The following is a 20,109-nucleotide window of genomic DNA, read 5'->3' on the forward strand; positions in this document are numbered from 1 at the left end:
TAAAATGACACCATTAAAATGTCTTCAATATTAATAAAGTTTGGTTGTTAAAAACCTTTTTTTAATAATATAACAAGTACTTTGAATAAAACAATAAAACATCATCTAGTAAATAATATTTGTTATGTGGTTCAACAATAACCTACTAATAATATAAATCAGTAAATCCCAAATCCAAAATCCTAAAATCATATTTGATGTTATGCACAATTCCGCAATTAGATGAACTCAAATATCATGTTAAACGTTTGTCGAAGAGCTTTGGTACTCACCATCGAATATCTGAATACCTGGCAAGCCTACCCGAAACCGCACTCTTGAAACTAATCGACTCTTGAGCTTGTGAGGTCGACCTACGCATTTTCACTCCATAACTTATGCTATTTCTTGGCTCCATCATTTCATTAAGTGACATCTTCTTCTTGTGCCTAAATCCAAAGTCGGGCCTTTGCTTTGGTGCACTTTGGGACCTTAACTTAGCATTGAATGATTTTGTGTTAGCCATGTAGCTTCGGTTACTTGACGACCCGTCTGTGCACACGCTCTTGGATGGAGAGATGGGCCTGTACCGATTAAGCCCGAGATGTTGGGCCCACTCAAACTCATGGCTTTGTGAACTGGGTAAGGGTAAACGAGCTGGGGATTGGTGTCGCTGAGGTGACGAATGGATTTGGACACTCGGGTTATTGATATAACCTGGTGTCCAAGCCCATGTATTGGGCTTTCTAGATATTGATCTAGGCCTTCCTGTATCCATTTCCACAATTTTTGGGCTTTCTTCAATTATGGGAGTATCAAAAGAAGTTGACAGCCTTCTACTGTGAATAGATGTTGTGTACTCACTCCTTGCCTCATCGAAACCCTCCTAAAAACATAGATATACCATTCTAAGTACATTCAATGTTTGATATAACATAATAAGTTTTGTAGTTAACGATCATATATTTAATACATGTTTATAAATATCATGGAGGTATTTAGATAGAACACGGTTTTTGCGAGAACATGCAAAAACACAATAAATCATTAGTTTTACCAATCTTAAAAAAGTAAAATATAGAAGATGGTTAGAATATAATGTTTATCCATATCTCCAAAAATATAAAAAAAAAGTTTGAATAGATATTATTTACACATAGAACTTACACATTTGTAAATCATATGTAGTAATAATAAAAAACACAATATAAACAATTTACATTAAAAAATGTGAAAATAGTTGTATTTAGGTAATACAAAATTATGAAACTATGAATCATTATTTATAAAATTAAACAATTTACATTAAAAATAATTTTCAACAATAATAATTTGACAAGTATCCTCACTAAAACCTGGATTTTATATTAAAATTGTCCAGGTCCTTCATCATTTCAATTCTTTTGATTCAAAAATTAAATGCAAATTGACTTTTTACCCAGTAAGGTACAATAATTGAATTTTAATTATATGTAACAATCAACTTTATTGCAAATAAATTATATATATATATATATATATATACCCAAAAAAATAAAATAATAATAATAATAATATATTTTTAAGAGTAGTAGTTCAGAGGGCTGCTTACTTTTGAATTTTGAAGATTGTTAATAGCATGAAATCTCGGCGCACAAATGCTAGATTGCGCTCGCACCATAGCCTCCATGCTGCGCAATGTAGCAGCTGCTTGTTTCCTCACCATGTATCCTCGTACTAACGCTTGAAGTTTCACTAATCCCTTTAATGCCCTCAATGCTTTTCGTGACTGTTTAATTATCAATTATTACTCATTAGTCACTACCCAACTCCATAATTTAACATCTTAAAAACACAAATACAATAAAAATTAACGCGCTAACTACGATAATCAAGTGTGTAATTATTATATATACAACATACTATAATATAATGTAATTACGACATAATTACTATGTATAATTACAGTACCTGATTCTTACAGTTAGTTCGTTAATTTAATTTGTGTTAAATTTTCCCCGTACCGAATAAATATAAAATACAAAAAAAAAACAAATTTAAGGTTAATATTAATACCAAGTAACCACGAAACAACGATTGAATTTTGACGGCGGATGTAAACTCACGACCACCACCACCGCCGACAAAGCCGCCTTGACTAGTCAACTTAACGACAGCAACAGCCGCTTGTGCGGCGGCAACGGCAGCGTCCGCGGCGGCGGCGGTGGCGACAGCGACAGCAATTGCGTGGCGGTTCCGTTCTTCCTCGGAGTGAGTTGAGTACATTGGTTTTGTAGGCGGAGAAATGGTGGGGTCTCTACGTGACAGGCCAATGCATGAGAAGTTGTTATTATTATTATTCCGGTCACCGGAATCTTTAGATTTTTTAATACCGAAAATGCCCTTGAGCCACCTTGTTGCTCTGCCCATTGTTTGTTTGTTTGTTCTTCTACTTCCAGAATCTGGGAAGACTGAGTGAGAGAGATCTTATTAATAAAAGGCAAAGGACCCAGTTGGGTTTGGATTGTGTATGTATGTTAAAAGAAACGGACATTTGAATTGAACATATATTTAAAAATGAGTGAGAGAATATGTACGCTATATTTGTTGCGTAAATTTGTCACTTTAAAGGGTTTTTAGTATGTTATATTTAAACTGGTGAAAGGAAGTTAGGAACTAGGACAAATAAAATGCTATTTAACAATTTATTGATGAGTAAATAAATAATTTTGACTATAATTGAAAAGATTATGTAGCATGCAAAAACGCAAATTGTGTTTAACAGAAAACCAGTGAAAATTGAATTCAAACATTAGAAACTTATTGGGCTATCACTATATCGGTGTTTGAAGGTTCACAAACGAGATTTTTAGTGCCAAAATGATTATTTGATTGGTTGATTTCTATATTTGAGTTTTGTTAGATTCCGCGTTAAATATTGATTCATGTACAGGGACCAAACACGAGAATCGTGTTGTATTCATAACCAATGCGTGTTTATAACTTTTACGCTTGATACTTTGTTTTATTGCGTGTGAGGATATAGAGTTACTTACTTGTGCCCAACAAGTCATGTAAAAGTAATGTTATGATTTTATTATCTATGAATGTAGTGTTTTAAACTGATTAGTACTATTCGAAAAACTAGTGGGGTAACTTATTACCCGTTTTTCGTTTTGATGTAAAAAATGTCTTAAAAGTAAATCCAAATAACATTCTCAGTCAAATAATGATAAGATAATTAATTTATATTATTATTAAAATTTATTGCAAAAAGATTTTATGAGAAAGATAAATCGTGATGGAAAATGATGGCAGAATCAGATTATAAAAGTAGTTTTAGCTCAAGGGGAAAAGAGTGGGAGAAAAGGGGGTCGTGAAAGTGAAAGGTTGATGGAGAGTGACTCAAAAGATATTGTTGTATAATAATTTATATTACTAGTTTAAAACAGGGAAAAAATGTTATTTAACAAGAAATTAAATTACTAATAATGTTTATGTATATATAATCATTAGAAGTACTTTTATAAAAAATATATGTTAACCTAAATCTTGGATTAAATTTTAATAAATAATAGAGAAAAGCACTTAAAATCCGTAAAATGAAACACTTTAGCTTTTATGTATGTATAGAGCAATGTGCTTTCTACAAAGAAAAGATACCAAGTTTTGTAGGCATCTATCTTTTGCTTCTGACCATCTCGTGATCCCTCTTACACATTACCACAACCAAACCTCTGTTTTGCTATTACCAATCCCACATGCAGCTCTGACTTGTAAGGTACAAGTTATACTACTATCTAAATAAAGTTGCTTCCTGATGTAGTCCCTTTCATGTTTACAACATCCTCTCTGTACGTACCAAAAGAGAAGCTCTTTCTCTAAAGTGGTATAAGTATATTTATATAATCCAACCTATTAAATATAATGCATGTAATGAATACATAATAATAGGATTTAGTAGCAATTATAAGGTTAACATATATATTTAGAAGAGGGTTGATTTATGTAAGACACTTTTTTAAATTATTTTTATACATATATGTGTTTGTAAAAATGTTCTTAGTTTTTGTACTGTAACCTGTTTTAACTTGTGAAAATGGTTGATTTACACTATGTGGTTTGGTTTTTATGATGTGACCTTGTTGGTAATTCTGAATCATATTTGCAATTCGGTGAATATCGAAGGACCTGAGTTGATAAGTTGATTAAATTGGTTTAGTTTCCTTACTGAATATAATTATTAAGGTAATGTCCTCACCAAGTTAGAGTTAGATTATAAATATACTAGCTTTAGAAACCCGTGTATTACACGGGATAAGTTAATGTATAAATTACAATAAATAACTTAATACAAATAACAAAAAGATAATTAAATCTCTTTATATTATTTAATTTTTAAGACTTATTAAACATTAAATATTTGTTAAAAAATAAAATAAAATAATTTATTATAGTTTTCTTAGATGTCTCAAAATTGAATGTTAGTTTACTCTTTTAAACCCAAACTCTTTTATATATGCATTTTAATTTTAAAGAAAATATCTTTCATGACATGTAATTATATTAGTAATTTTTTATATTAAATATGTTTACAATATAATTTATGGCATTAATAACTCAATCAATGAAGACTAATCAATTAATACGGTATGTTGAATTTATAATCAATACTATATATTGAAAGATATTTTTTTTCCATCAATAGAAGAAAAGTGATTTTGGAGGGAATTTGATAGTAAGAATTAATCTTAGAATGTCACGTGTTCAGAATTATTTTCTTTTATTAGTATAGGTAGATGGCTTGGTTAGAGTCTTTAGATATATAATCAATAAATAATTATTGTAACGAGTTTTTTAGTCAGTTTTCTTTTACAATGATAAATTGTTTGATCAGTCATGTGTCTTGAGACCTAATTACTATGTTGGTGGTATATACTCATTATTTCTTAATTAAATCCAGGGCCGACTCAACGTCCTCGGAGACCTAAAAACTAACTAAAATGTTGAGGCCTTTTTATTTTATTTTCTATTTGTGTATAGCGTTAGAGAGTATACAAAATTATAGAATATAGATGATATGCCCTGATAATGAATATGAAACAATCATCCTTAGCTTGTGCCTCATCATTGAGTTATTAATTTTAAAAGAACTTTACTTTCAAAATCTCAAATACATAACTCTTATTTAAGATGAAGGTCCTATAAATCTGAAGACTTAAAGTTATTGCCTCATTTAGCTTACTCACGAGACGGCACTGCTTAAATCTTATATGGACATATATCATGAACATATTGTAAGATCATGCCCGCCATTACTAAACCATGTAATGGTCAAGTAACTATCTACATTTTAACCTTTTTAAAAGTACATATAAATCAAAAGAAAGAAAAGGTACCATGGAATCTTGGATGCATTTTCTGGTAACTTAAATAACAATTTACAGCTTACATAGACAGTCTAAAAGGACATGGACGATTTTTGGATGTTAATAAGAGAGTGATAGTTCGCAACTTTATACAATAAACAAATTGAATTTTGAAACCGGTTTCTGTTTATATCATAAAACTATATATTTTCATTTTCTGATATTAATATTCAATGATTTACGAAGAATGAAAATTGGATTTGTATCAATCAAATCGTATTCTTCTTCCGATCAAAAGCCATAAAACATCATACTGAAATTCGGAAAAAACCTTGACCGGCGTTCAGGTTTTTTTAGCGGGGAACAACAAAAACATATAGTATAAAAGGTGGGACCGGTGACAACAGTTTTCTGAGTTTTGAGATTATTATCAACCAACCTAAAAAATGTGTAATTTATAAAATCAAATTTTCCTAAGTCAAATATCAAATTGAGAAGTGATTTAGAAGCAGCAAATCAAAACTATAATTGTATATTGATTATTTTCTGTTTCTTAAACATTTTTGTTGTTTCTAACTATACATAATAAAGAAGATATGAGGTTAAAATGATTTATTATGAATGGGCTAGCTTTTAACATGTAAGTTTGGAGTTAACAAAAATGGCGATGAACAGAAAGACGGTTTGACATTTTAATAACAGTTAGATTGATTGATAGGTCTTCTGCTTGGTAGGGAGTGAAACACAGTTTGTATTATGGGTACAGAAGTTAGCGTCTGTTGGTGTTGGTGTTGATGGAGCAACACTTGTGTTTTTCAATCAATAGTGTCATCGAGGTCAATGGAAGGTTTTCCAAATGTGAGTTCATGTGTAGTGTACGATGGTTCAAAATTTTAGTAAATTAGTCAAGGTTTTAGATTAGGGATGTATTCATGAATACTTTTAGACTTTTAGGACAACTTAAGAACAAATTCATATATACATACATGTAGTCATGAATACTTGTTGTCTTGTTTACTTTAACTCAGAGAAGTAGAGTTTATCCAATAATAGTACAAAAAATACGGATTTCGTTTGCTCATAATATATTATACACAAATCAAATTCGAGTATCTACTTTTTATATACATATGTATCCTAAAGAAAAACATTTTTTCCATCTACATGTAATATTTGAATCATATTTGAGCACATACTAACCATATATGCATTAATAATTTTTTTCTAGTTGGCTATAATAAATTATAAATGAATCAAATTCGAGTACCTTTTATAATCGGGCATTTTTAAAAATAAATCTTCATATTTTCATCTGACCCACAGATCATAATCATGGGTCGGGCGTTGGTATGTTCATTTTATTCTCATGTAACTCATGGTTTATATGTGATTACTGAAACAAATAAATTGAGACGCATGTAAAAGTAAAGATATGATTGTATGACTATGTGTAATGTCCATATTTGCGAATTGGCTTAGACATATACCAAATAAATAGTTATATGTGATTTTCTTTTAAAATAAATATATAGGATTATACCTAGATGAACTACACTTGAGGTTAGCATAGACTCGAGCTTGCTTGAGAATATATTATCTTTACTTGAAGACATGTATGAACTTTAGACAACCTATGCGTAGAACTGGTGATGGATAGAGGAATCCCCTATGACCCACGTTGATTTTATTTTGGATTATACCTTAACATTTGTATTGTAAATAATAAAATTTTGTATCGCCTGTGCGGTGCTCTGGGAGTGCTTGGAGGGTAGAAGAGTGCCCAGGAAATACATAGAGATAATTATGGATATGTATACCAGGAGTGAAACAAGTGTCCGTGCGCCAGTAGGGGATACTGATTTCTTTCCTGTAGAGGTAGGTCTTCACCAGGGGTCAGCGTTGAGCCCGTTTCTCTTTGCAGTAGTCTTGGATGAGCTGTCAAAGTCGATTCAGGGGACTCTCCCGTGGTGCATGATGTTCGCAGACGATATTGTGTTACTTGCTGAGAAAAAACAAGATCTAAACATGAGGCTTGAGGAGTGGCGAACAACCTTAGAGACAAAAGGTTTAAAGATTAGCCGATCTAAGACGGAGTACCTCCACTGTGATTTTGGTGGGATAAACGACAATGAAGACGCACAGATCACAATTGAAGGGCAGGTGGTCCCGCAGGTAACGAAGTTCAAGTATTTAGGATCTTTTGTACAGAGCGATGGGGAATTAGACAGTGATGTGACCCACCGAGTTCAGGTAGGATGGTGTAGATGGAAAGCAGCCACAGGTATATTGTGCGACAAGAGTTTCCCGACTAAACTAAAGGGAAAATTCTATAGGGTGGCAGTTAGACCTGCAATGCTATATGGAACAGATTGTTGGGCCATCAAGAAGGCACAAGTGCGGAAGATGGAGGTAGCAGAAATGAGAATGCTACGTTGGATGTGTGGGCACACAAGGCTAGACCGAATAAGAAACGTTGTGTTTCGCGTGAGATTAGGGGTGGCGAACATAGCAGACAAGATAAGAGAGTGGAGATTGAGATGGTTTGGACATGTAAAGAGAAGACTGACGACGAATCCTGTTAGATCCGTAGACAACATTACTATAGAGGGGAGGAGGGGTAGAGGACGACCGAAATTGACTTGGGATGAGAGGATTAGGCATGATTTGATAGACCTAAACCTCTCTGAGGACATGGTTGAGGATAGGAATTCGTGGAGAAGTAGAATTAAAGTTAAGGATTTTTAGAGAGAATTGAATACCTTAGGGCTTAGACTTAACTTATTTAGGTCACATACCATAATGGTATTTCCCTTACATATATTATTATTATTATTATAATTATTATTAGCTTTTATATAGCTGTTAAACTGTGATCTTATTATTAATATTATTATTAATATTATTATAATTAGTAGTAGTTTTTATATAGCTGTTAAACTTTGATTTCCTTTATTTTGCTTCATACACATGTACCTAGAGCCGAGGGTCTCTCTGGAAGCCACCTCTTTATTCCTTTGGATAGAGGTACGGTGTGCCTACATCCCACCCCCCAGACCCTACTTATAGCTTTGCTGTCGGTGGGATTTTACTGGGTATGATTGATTGATATGATTGATTGTATCGCCTGTGCCTAAAGTTTGTTATTAGCTAGTCATGTACAGCCCATGATCCCGCCAAAACCAAGGTATAACCAATGAAACATTAGCTTCACCTTAAATTAGTCCTAAAACTGTTAGAAACCTTAAGTTAAATTACTTATGCGTGAGTTTTCGATGAGAGAGGTCAATTTTTTTATAGATGTGGCGGTGAACATGGTATTCAAGTTCACCATGATAAGTTTTAATGAATAATTAAGTGGAAAAGTCCAAAGACTCCCACATAAATCCATAGCTTCTTAGGTTTACCAAGTTGACCACCATATGAATGTATTGGCATGTATTTTCGTAAATGAAATGGTGGCCCCATGTGGAGTACCGATTTCCATGGTATTTGATAAGGGTGGTAGACTGTTGTCAAGGTTTTACATTATAGTTACTCTTGTAACAAGTGTATGAATTTAATTTAGCTTTTATATTTGAACTTCGACCTGAACCTATCGATCTAAACTTAGCCAGAAATTTTCTGGGTTTATGTTAGGGTTCTTGGTAGATGTTGGATGTTGATGATGATGATGATGAAAATGAAGATGAAGGGTACAATGGTCATTTAACCATTAATTACACTGGTCAACCAACGTTCAACTGACAGCATAAGCAGTAATATGCCTCCGCCCATAAAGCATAGAGGCACAAATCATAATTTTCTCTATATAAAGATTCCAATGTGATTAATCCTAGACAGTACTCGGCCGCTCAACTAGCACCTAGCAACTTTGCAACACTGAAGATGACCCTATTTACCCTAAGTAGTAAAGCTAGCTAAGGCGTTAGATTTATAATTATTTTTTATTGACCGTTGAACATCGATCAGTACGCCTCACTAGTTTCCTTTGTGTCATGGAGACCTTCGGATATGAAGCGTCACCAATTTTGTTCTTATATTTCAATAAGTTAATAACGTTGCACAACACAATTAACTAGAATGATTATTTTGCGCTCATATGTTTGGATCACCTTCGTCAATAAAAATACCATGAGCTTAGGTTGGTCAATATATTAAGGGAAAATGCTTAAAAAAAACCTAAGCGATGAAAGATATTTATAAAAATGACCCACTTTTTTGAAATATTTCCAAAATGGTCAATCCTAATCTTATCTTCAAGATGAGATTCAACGCCCAACAAGAACCTGACAAATGGTCTCAAATCTTATTGTCACGGTGATATTGATCTCAAATCATCATCAACATGAGATTGATCTCAAATCTCATTGTCAAGCTGAGTGTGAGAGAAATCTCATCGTAATGATGAGATTTGAAACCAATTTCATTGTGAAGATGATATTTGAGAGTCACGTGTCAGTATGTAATCGTCTGACACATAAATCTCATCGCCATGATTGGTTTGGGACCGCTATTTATGGAATTAATCAAAACGATGGGTCAATATGGGAATCTCTCTCCTCCGACGGGCCATTTTGGGAATTTTCCCATGTATTATGATGTTCATATGAGTTAATGCTTAAGAGATTGATGCTTAGATTTATAAACTTTATATATACATAAAAGAGAGGACCATACACATAATTTATGGGTAATACACAATGGAGATTAATGTCTCCACCGAATTCATCAACAAAACGATAAGATTTTTTATGATACACATTGAAAATTTGATTCACAATTGAAAGTTAGACAACGCTTCAATGAATAAGGAGGATATGCGAGTTAAAGTTGATAAGCAACTATGTTTTCATGCATCATTTCACTATAGTGTTGATTTTTTCTCCTGACTTAGACTATAATATATCACAACTAGAGATTGACTAGTTTTGCAATGGCCCCCAAATTAACATAGATAATGAGGTTGTTAATAGATTAAACTACATATATTAAATAGAATAATACATTTGTGAGGTAATATCCCTGTTCAATTTATAGAGTTTTCATTTGACCATATGTTTAACTTCTTAGGCACGTTTTTTCATCATCATCTTCAATCCGGTAGTCTCTTTCCTTGCATGCTTTCATCGAGTATTGCCCTCTCCGTTTCTCTGTTATCAATCCCACCTCTCTCCGATTGTGGTCACTTTGTTTACAATTGCACCATCATCGCCTATTGTTGTCGGATTCAAATACAAAGCCCTAGGTGTTGGTGACGAGGTAACGGCAGTGTTCTTGTTCTTAATAAGCACTTCAAAATATTAAAAACTAAGGAAATATATAGTAACGAATGAACAAACTGAAATAAATTATTATTGTTTTAAATATCATGATACTACATATTATCCGTATTATTGTGAACATTAAGATAATCTTTACAAAATAACTTATCTTATTGAATTAAATTCATAAAATCATTACCTATGTATTTGTGATTTGGGCAGTGTAGTGGTGCACAAATTTTCTTGTTACGGACCAATCCGGTGTGCTAGACTCGGATAATTAATTTCTACCCGTACCTGACCCTAGAGGTGCACAAAAAACCCGGAACCGGGCCCGAAAAAAATATCCGGAACCGGTTTTTTTATACCCGGGTATTCTATACCCGAAACTGTAATTTTGAATGAAATGAATTTGGGGAAAAGTGAAAACTTTATTGAAGATGAACTATTATATAACCCTAATTACAAACAGAATACTAACATCCGTCTAACTACTAACTGAAACAACTAACTGTCTAACGGAAATGAAAACGACTACCTAATAATATAAAATGCTGATTAAATAAACACCCCCCTCAAGTTGGAGAGTATGAGACTCCCAACTTGGAAAGCAAAGACTGATGTTGAACATTAGGTAAACTCTTTGTGAACAAATCCGCAGGCTGGTCTTTAGTAGGTATATGTGACAGAATGATAAGACCTTCTTGAAGCTTTTCTCGAACAAAATGGCAGTCTAACTCGATATGCTTAGTTCGTTCGTGATATACAGGATTTTTAGCAATATGAATTGCAGCCTGACTATCACACTTCAGTGAGATAGGAGTAATAGAGGGAACCGAAAACTCAGTAAGTAACCTTGTCAACCAGGTGAGTTCGGCTATGACTCTGCGCATAGACCGGTACTCTGCCTCTGCGGAACTTAAAGAAATAGTAGGTTGCTTTTTAGATTTCCATGAAATAGGACTGCCGCCTAATAAAATAAAGTAATCGGTAACAGACTTCCTCGTGTTTGGACATGCAGCCCAGTCAGAGTCACAAAAAGCTTCAAGCTTAAAATTTGTAGAATTATTGAAAAAATTCCCTTGATTAAAAGAACCTTTAACATAACCAAGAGTATGAACAACAGCATCCCAATGAGGAACATGAGGTTCTTTCATGAATTGGCTCAAGAATTGTACGGCAAAGGACAAATATGGTCTGGTGTGAGTGAGATAACTAAGTTTACCAACCAATCTTCTATATTGTAAAGAATCTGAGTATAAAGGACCAATATCAGAAGGCAACTGAAGATTTGCAGGCAAGGGAGCTAACTTTGGTTCAGAAGAAGTAAAATCCGAGAACTCCTTTAATAAATCCTTGGCAAACTTCCTTTGAGTCAAAATTGTGCCTTTTGCAGTATCCAAAACCTCAATGCCTAAGAAGTAATTAAGTGAACCAAGGTCTTTAATTTTCAAAGTATGATCAAGAAATGACTTTAAGTCATTCATTTCTTCAAGATTATTACCAGTCAACAATATGTCATCAACATAAATTGCAATGTGAACAACAGATGACCCCATGCTTTTAGAAAACAAAGAATGATCATTTGGAGATCTTTTGTAACCCCTTGATTTGAGAGCATCAGACAACTTACCATACCATTGCCTAGAGGCATGTTTAAGCCCGTATAAAGATTTTTAAAGCTTCAAAATGTGGGTAGAATCTTCCAAATCCATACCCGGAGGAGGTGACATGTAGATTTCCTCATCTAACTCTCCATGAAGGAGCGCATTATTTACATCAAGCTGATACATAGACCATCCCTTCTTAGTGGCAATAACAATGAGACTTCGGATGGTAGTCATTTTAACTACCGGAGAGAAAGTCTCATGATAATCAATACCAGCCTTTTGTGTGTCACCTCTAACAACCAGTCGAGCTTTGCATCTTTCAACTGTACCATCAGCTTTATATTTAAGCTTATAAACCCATTTACATTTAATAGGCTTCTTACCAGCATGCAGAGGAGTAATGATCCAAGTGTTATTAGCATGTAAAGCATCAAGTTCAAGTTGCATGGCAGATTGCCATTCAGGATAGAGAACAGCTGATTTATAAGAATTTGGTTCAACAAGATGACTGAGATTTTGAAAAAGAGTGTTGCTAGAGACAAAAAGAGCAGAAGTGTGAACATGGTTCACAGCAGAAGTATGAGTGATAGTATGAGGACAATAAGAGGCTGAATAGCAAACATAGTCATCAAGATAAGAAGGTGTATGAGATTGTCTTGAAGACCTTCTTAACGGTGGAGCAGATGAAGAGGGTTGAGGATCATTTAGAGGTGGAACAGAAACAGGAATATGATCAAAAGAATCATGAGAAATGTCAAAAGAAGGGAACAAAACAGAAGAAGATGATTGAGGAATTGATGGGAATAAAGTTCAAAGAAAATCACATCTCTTGATACAAAAATGTGATGAGTGGTGAGATTATAGAGTTTATAACCCTTCTTGTCCATTGGATACCCAATAAACAAACAAGGATTTGCCCTTGGTTGTAACTTGTCTCTGCCTTGTTGTAAAGTAGATGCATAGCATAAACAACCAAAAGCTCTCAAATGAGAATAAGAAGGTGGTTTACCAAATAGAAGCTCATGTGGACTCTTACCTTCTAGTAAAATGGCTGGAAAAAGATTTATGAGATAAGTCGCAGTTAAAAGACATTCACCCCAAAATTTGAGAGGAAGTTTTGATTGGAAAAGAAGAGCTCTAGAGGTCTCTAAAAGGTGTTTATGTTTTCGTTCTACAATACCGTTTTGTTGTGGAGTTCCTACACAACTAGTTTGGTGCAAGATACCTTTAGACAAAAGATATTGTGTGTGAGCAATTGAAGAACCCAATTCAAAGGCATTATCAGTTCTTAAACATTTAACTTTTGCATTAAACTGAGTCTCAGCCATTTGAATGAAATTTTGTAAGATTGAAAAAACATTACTTTTCGAAGATAAGAGATGCGTCCATGTAGCTCTACTATAGTCATCTCCTATGGTTAAAAAATATCGAAAACCATTGTGAGTAGGAGTATTATAAGGTCCCCACACATCCACATGAATAAGGTCAAAAATATGAGTTGTATTTCTATGACTATGAGGAAAAGGCAATCTATGTTGCCTTGCTTGTGGACAAATATCACAACATTCAACTTGTTTAACATCAGTGTATGAAAACACAGAAAACTGTCTCAGTTTATACAAAGGCAAATGACCAAGTCTGTCATGCCAAGTTCTACTAGTAACAACGGCATTACAAGTAGACTGTATTATTTTGGAATTAGAAACAGAACAAGAACTGTAAACAAGCTCATTTGTCTTCAGAAGATAAAGTCCATCAAGCAGGTTACCAAGAACCAGAGGCCTCTTCTGAGAAGAGGCCTGCAACATACAAGCTTTATTAGAAAAATAAACCAAGCCATTTGTATCTTCACAGAGTCTTGATATGGACAAAAGATTATGTTTAAACTGAGGAACCAGCAAAACGCTTTGCAATATCAAGTTTGGTAACAAATTAATTGTTCCGGATTTTGTGGCTATTATTATTGTTCCATTTGGAAGAAGAATGGAAACAGGTTTGGAAAGAATTTTTAAACTGGAAATTTTTTTTTCATTTGAACACATATGATCATTAGCACCTGTGTCTATGATCCATGTTGAATTTGAATTAGAAATAGAAGAACATGCCATTATACCTGCAAAATTGGCATATTTCAGATCATTTGTCTCACTGCTGGCATTATTAGAAGACTGAGATGAACCATTATTGAGTTGAGTGTTTTGAAGAAACTGAATCAACTGTTGGCATTGATCTGGTGTCAGACTTGTAGCAGAACTCATAGCATGAACAGACGAGTTATTGAAATGATCAACACCATCATTTACACAAGCATTAGCAGCATGTCTTGGTTTAGTAAATTTAAAATCCTTTGGAAAACCAATCAACCGATAGCATTTATTAATAGTGTGACCAGATTTCTTACAATGAGTGCAGACAGATTTCTTGAAATTCTCTTGTGGTTTAGCTTGAACATTCATTGATGTAACATCAGGAAAAGCTTTCACAGTAGGATGAATCTCTCTTTGTTTCTTATCTTGTGTCAAAAGAGAATAAGCTTTGCTTATAGCAGGTAATGGTTGCATCATCAGAATATTACCCCTAACATTATCATAACTAGGATTTAATCCCATTAAGAACTGAATTAACCTTTGTTCTTCATCCTTTTTCACAATTTCAGCATATGTACCACAGGAACATGGAGAAATAGTAGATAAAGAACTGAGTTCATCCCAAATTCCTTTGATCTTTGTGAAATAAGCCGCAATACTGCTACTTCCTTGTGAAATTTCACATAAACTCTTTTGTAATTGATACAACTTTGCACCATTAGCCTGTCCATATCTATCATTTAGTCCTGTCCAAAGTTGAGCAGCAGTCTGCACATACAGAACACTTTCACTAATATCCCTGGATAACTAGTTAATGATCCATGAAATCACCATATCATTACAACGATTCCATAAAGTAGGGTTTCCAGCACTTGTAATTGTTCCATCAACAAAACCTAACTTGTTCTTTGCAGAAAGCGCAATTGACATCGCCCTCTTCCATGATCCAAAGCCGATTCCATCAAATTGTTTAGAAACAAGAATCATCCCTGGATGATCCGAAGGATGCAAATAAAACGGATTTGAAGGATCAATTGTTGGATTCATTTGAATATTCGTTGAATTTGATTGAGACATTGAAGAAAAAAAATGAGCAGATTCAAAAGCAAATCTGAAATTGGAGAAGAAAACGAGCAGAAATCGAATGAAAGATTCAAGATTAAAGAACGAAAATGATGAAGAAAGACGAATCAAGAGCAGGATCGCTCTGATACCATGTAATTTTGAATGAAATGAATTTGGGGAAAAGTGAAAACTTTATTGAAGATGAACTATTATATAACCCTAATTACAAACAGAATACTAACATCCGTCTAACTACTAACTGAAACAACTAACTGTCTTAACGGAAATGAAAACGACTACCTAATAATATAAAATGCTGATTAAATAAACTAACAGAAACCGGAACCGACTTATACCCGTAAATCCCGGACCCGGTCATACCCTATACCCGATACCCGGTTATACCGGATACCCGATACCAATTTTCTAATACCCGAAATAATACATGAGTTTTTATAGTATATTTTTATGTTTACTTCACAACTTTTATGTTTAAGTTTTTGTAAAATGTATATTCCTAAGTAAATAATTTGTAATTAAGTGGATTTATAGATTTTGTAATATAGTTTAATTATTTTTATACATTAATAAGCAAAATTTAAATTTTAAACAAATTAAAAATGTATAAAAAAATTATAAATTCAAAACCGGGTATTAATACCCGGTCGTACCTGGACACATACCTGGTTCCAATACCCGAACCCGATCATACCTTACCCGGGTACATAGGGTTGAGTTTTTCTCCTCAATACCCTACCCGATTTCTCACAATGCCCGATTTTCCAATACCCAATCATACCCGAAACCAGTCTATACCCGATCCCGGGCATTAGAAAAAACCCGATTTGTGCACCTCTACTTGACCCGTGTGTACGACCTGGCATTGGGTTTCTCCCGGGACCTATACCCGAAACCGAACCCGACCTGACCCGCCAGAGCCGGTTTAACCTTTACCCGGTCAAAATTTGACCCAACACGAAAACCGAACAAACCCAGAAAACCATGTCAAATACCTGTCTATACCCAGCCTAGTTTTGACTTTTGTTGACCATGCCAGAACCGGTTCCTACAAAATACTCGGTTTGTGCACCTCTGCTCAGGTGGGTTTAGGGGTGAGCAAAAAGCGGTTCGGAACCGTCAGAACCGAGGAATCGGAACCGAATCGGTGCCTCAAAACCGCTAATGTGTGTACCGGTTCGGTTCTCGGTTCTTAAAATTTGCATTAAACGGTTCCCGGTTCGGTTCCGGGTAAAACCCGCGGTTCTAGACTTGGAACCGAAGAACCGGAATATTCAAAGCGTTTTAAATAAATTTACCGATCCCCATTTTTTATAGAGTAACTTATTAACCGACATCCATTCAATCATTTTTTAATTCAAATATTCTTTCTTTACGTTCAAGAACTAACAACTATGGTCAATTTTAATTTAGCTATCAAGGTAATTTAATATAAAATGATATGATCTTCCATTAATATATCGTTGCTAACGATTTATTTAACTTCAACACTTAGGTTTTAATTAAACATATAACGGATGTCCATGTTGTAATCTAAATTAGTTTTACCGTGAAAGAAGACATACAATTGTATAAACTTGTTTTGCAATTTGCAAAGTTTGCATAACTCATTTGATAAATAAATGATCGAACCGGTTCTAGCCAGAACCGATTAGCGAGAGTCGGATTTAGCGGTTCTAGAACTGAACCGGTTTACTATAATAGGTTCCGGTTCCGGTTCTATTTTTCACTCATTTTCGGTTCTGGTTCGGTTCTGGTTCCGGGTCGGTTCTCGCGGTTCTGAACCGTTGCACAGCCCTAGGTGGGTTAACATATACTCCCTAATACGGGCTTAAAGCCTTCTAAACTAGATATGGGCCACTGAATGTACCGGCCCAGCAAAGATCAAAGTATATGTAAACCCTAGAGTTGGTCCATTGCTTCTTGCGGCTTTACATCACTGGTTCATTGCCAACAAACGCCGCCTTGTATCGTCTCCATTAGCAGGTTCCATGATCTCTTCGTCCTCTTGCTCTTAGTTTATTTTGATACTTTTAATAGCTTCATCTGCGTCTTTAATTTAGATTGATCAGTGTGTTTTAATTAATTAGGTTTTAGTTTTGAGCTAAATCTTCAATCAGTGTGTTGATTGTTACAGTTATTGTCATTGTTATTTAGTTTAAGATGAATTTGTTTTCATGTTTGACTAATTTTTATCATTTTATTTAATTTTTAACTTGACATGTGTTTGGTTTTCATCGATAGTAAAAGTTTTGGTATTTTATTCATCTAGGTTAAATTGAAGTTGGTTAATTATTTTTTGAAAAAAATTGTTTTAAATCTAAACACATTTGATCAAAATAACTAAAATAAAAATAAAATTATAAATTTATGACAATATGGTAAGTTAACATCAATTACATAGACAAACTTTTTAATTAATAAGCTAGACTTAAAGCAACATAGTTGGTTTAATCATATATTTGAAGCCAGTTAGAGCATATGTTGTGAAAACTAAAGCAACGTTTGCTATGAATTGTTCTTTCTATGACAAGATTTCATTCAATCTTTTTGTAGAAGGAACCGATCATCGTATATTTTGCTTCTGTCTTCGGAACAGTTCTAATTGAGTTTAGACATATGATTGACGTTTCTTTGTTGCTTCAAGAACTGTTTGATTAGTTTAAAATTTTGTTTATGATATCGGTATTAGTTTGCCAAAGTCTTATAAATTTATTGTTTATTTTTGTTGACTTCAACATATGCGTTTAAATTAAATACAAATTTGGCCAATTTATTTTGCTATTTATTTAGTTACTTTTATACGTCATGAAGTATTTGTAACCATGTTGGATAGTTCTCAGGTAAGCAATGGCAGTTCCTAAGCTTGATAAGAAGATCGTCAAGAAGCGTGTCAAGAAGTTCAAGAGGCCCCAAAGCGACTGGAAGATATGCGTCAAGGTATATTATTGTATTGTTATATTTTTATGCCTACAAGGCATTTGCATTAACTTTATTCATGTTGGTCTAACGGTTTGACTTTCATATTTATTCTTTTAGGAAAACTGGCGTAGGCCCAAGGGTATTGACTCGCGGGTAAGGAGAAAGTTCAAAGGCGTAACTCTTATGCCTAACATTGGGTACGGATCAGACAAGAAGACCCGTCACTATCTTCCAAATGGTTTCAAGAAGTTTGTTGTTCACAACGCCAAAGAGCTTGAAGTCCTCATGATGCATAACCGGTATACTATTCTTTTTAATACAGTACTTTTAATATTAATTGTTTTATTTTTTCAGCTGTTGATATTGGATATGTTTTTAGGACGTATTGTGCTGAAATCGCACACAATGTTTCTACCCGTAAAAGGAAGGAGATTGTTGAGCGTGCTGCACAGTTGGATGTTGTTGTCACCAACAGTACGGCTAGGTTGCGCAGCCAGGAAGACGAGTGATTTTATCTTTATGTGCTATGGATTGCGTTTTCTTTCGGGTTAATGTTAGTTTTAATTTGCAAGAACTCAAAATTTTTTGCTCATGTGGTTTCGTTACCAAGACTTGATCAATTTTGTGGACCTCAATGTTATTAGTATATTTATTGTCATGATGGCACTGTTGCACCAATTCATTATGACTTGTCTTGATTTAATGCAAAATATTAAAATTCTATGGTTTATTAGGTTGGTTTTATGCATATTGGTTTTTAGTTTGCTTTGGCTTTGGTATCTTGATTTAAAGGAAAATACTAGTTTGTTAGGGAATGTTCCGAGTATATTTGAATTCATAGTTTTAATATTTGTTAACTAACTGCAAGTTGCAACATGGTTAACATGCCTATGGTCATAAGACTTAAGAGCATTAGCAACGGTGGACAATGCCTAAAGTGTTTTTCGGGTTCGATTAAGGCGTTTGTTGAGGGTATATCATTAGTCGGGTCACTGTGCATTTGAGCCGGTCTGTGATCCATCAAAAACATGCTATGTATATTTCCTTTTTTATTGTATTAGACATTCTATAACCCGATTTGATGCTTGACAACATTAATCGCTGGCGTGGGTGTTACTGCTGTACTCTGTCAAACTACGTGTTGGCGTAATTCGTGACTTCTTCCCCTGTGAATGTGAAGGAGCATCAACTATGTATGCCAAATTGGTCATGGATAGTCTTCTGCCAATTAGTCGCACTTCATGTTGTAGTAACCTAAAAAGGATCTAAAAGGACGGACTTAATGAAAATAGGTCGACAACTTAACCTAATATAAAACCTCCGTCTTCATTTCTTCTTCAATCTGTTGCCCGTCGTTGCTTTCCGGGAGGAGACTAACCTAAGTCGAATGAAATATCAAATATACACTTTTTAACTTCTCTCAACGCTTTAGCTACTTCACTTATAATAAGAGGGGTCAAACTCTCAAGGATGATCGAACTTTGAATACCCCTGCGAAGAAAGGTTTGCATGTCGGAGGGACTTAAGGCCCCCCTAAAGTTGCGTGCCTCGGTCAATCGTCCGGCTTGCACTACCCTAGGCTTGCCCTGTTCATTAATGTGTTTCAAAGAAATTATTTTACAACTTACCAAAAAATAAAACAAGTCTTAAATCAACTAATGACATTATGAACCGTCTTTGTCGGACATCTTGACGTGTGATAGGACCTCAACGATGCATATCTATGTGACTATATTGTTGAAATTAAATAACCTAAAGCAATAGATTACAACAAAACATCATTATTAAAAAATGTTTTAAATACCAGTATGAACAGGGC

The 20,109-nt window shown here is 34.2% G+C and overlaps 2 protein-coding genes across 3 annotated transcripts; one reads left to right on the plus strand and one right to left on the minus strand.

Moving 5' to 3' along the window:
* Window positions 1–268: 268 nt before the first annotated feature.
* Window positions 269–2,513, minus strand: LOC143602169 (protein IQ-domain 26-like). The gene is made up of 3 exons (XM_077079373.1): window positions 2,035–2,513; window positions 1,571–1,747; window positions 269–865 (listed from the first exon to the last, which is right to left on the minus strand). The coding sequence occupies exons 1-3, from the start codon at window positions 2,386–2,388 to the stop codon at window positions 269–271; spliced, it is 1,128 nt and encodes a 375-aa protein (XP_076935488.1). The 5' UTR covers window positions 2,389–2,513.
* A 14,725-nt stretch (window positions 2,514–17,238) lies between these two features.
* On the plus strand, window positions 17,239–18,948 carry LOC143602170 (large ribosomal subunit protein eL32z-like). Of its 2 annotated transcripts, none has more exons than XM_077079374.1 (4): window positions 17,239–17,354; window positions 18,212–18,308; window positions 18,408–18,589; window positions 18,670–18,948. In XM_077079374.1, the coding sequence occupies exons 2-4, from the start codon at window positions 18,219–18,221 to the stop codon at window positions 18,797–18,799; spliced, it is 402 nt and encodes a 133-aa protein (XP_076935489.1). In that variant the 5' UTR covers window positions 17,239–17,354; window positions 18,212–18,218; the 3' UTR covers window positions 18,800–18,948. The 2 variants fall into 2 exon arrangements, with proteins under 2 accessions (XP_076935489.1, XP_076935491.1); XM_077079376.1 differs by having other exon boundaries at window positions 17,253–17,354; window positions 18,205–18,308.
* Window positions 18,949–20,109: the final 1,161 nt, after the last annotated feature.

Source organism: Bidens hawaiensis, unplaced genomic scaffold, assembly GCF_021521415.1.
Source record: "Bidens hawaiensis isolate Kalapana, Puna unplaced genomic scaffold, B.hawaiensis_p1.1 tig00058082_1, whole genome shotgun sequence".
NCBI classification, from domain to species: Eukaryota; Viridiplantae; Streptophyta; class Magnoliopsida; order Asterales; family Asteraceae; genus Bidens; species Bidens hawaiensis.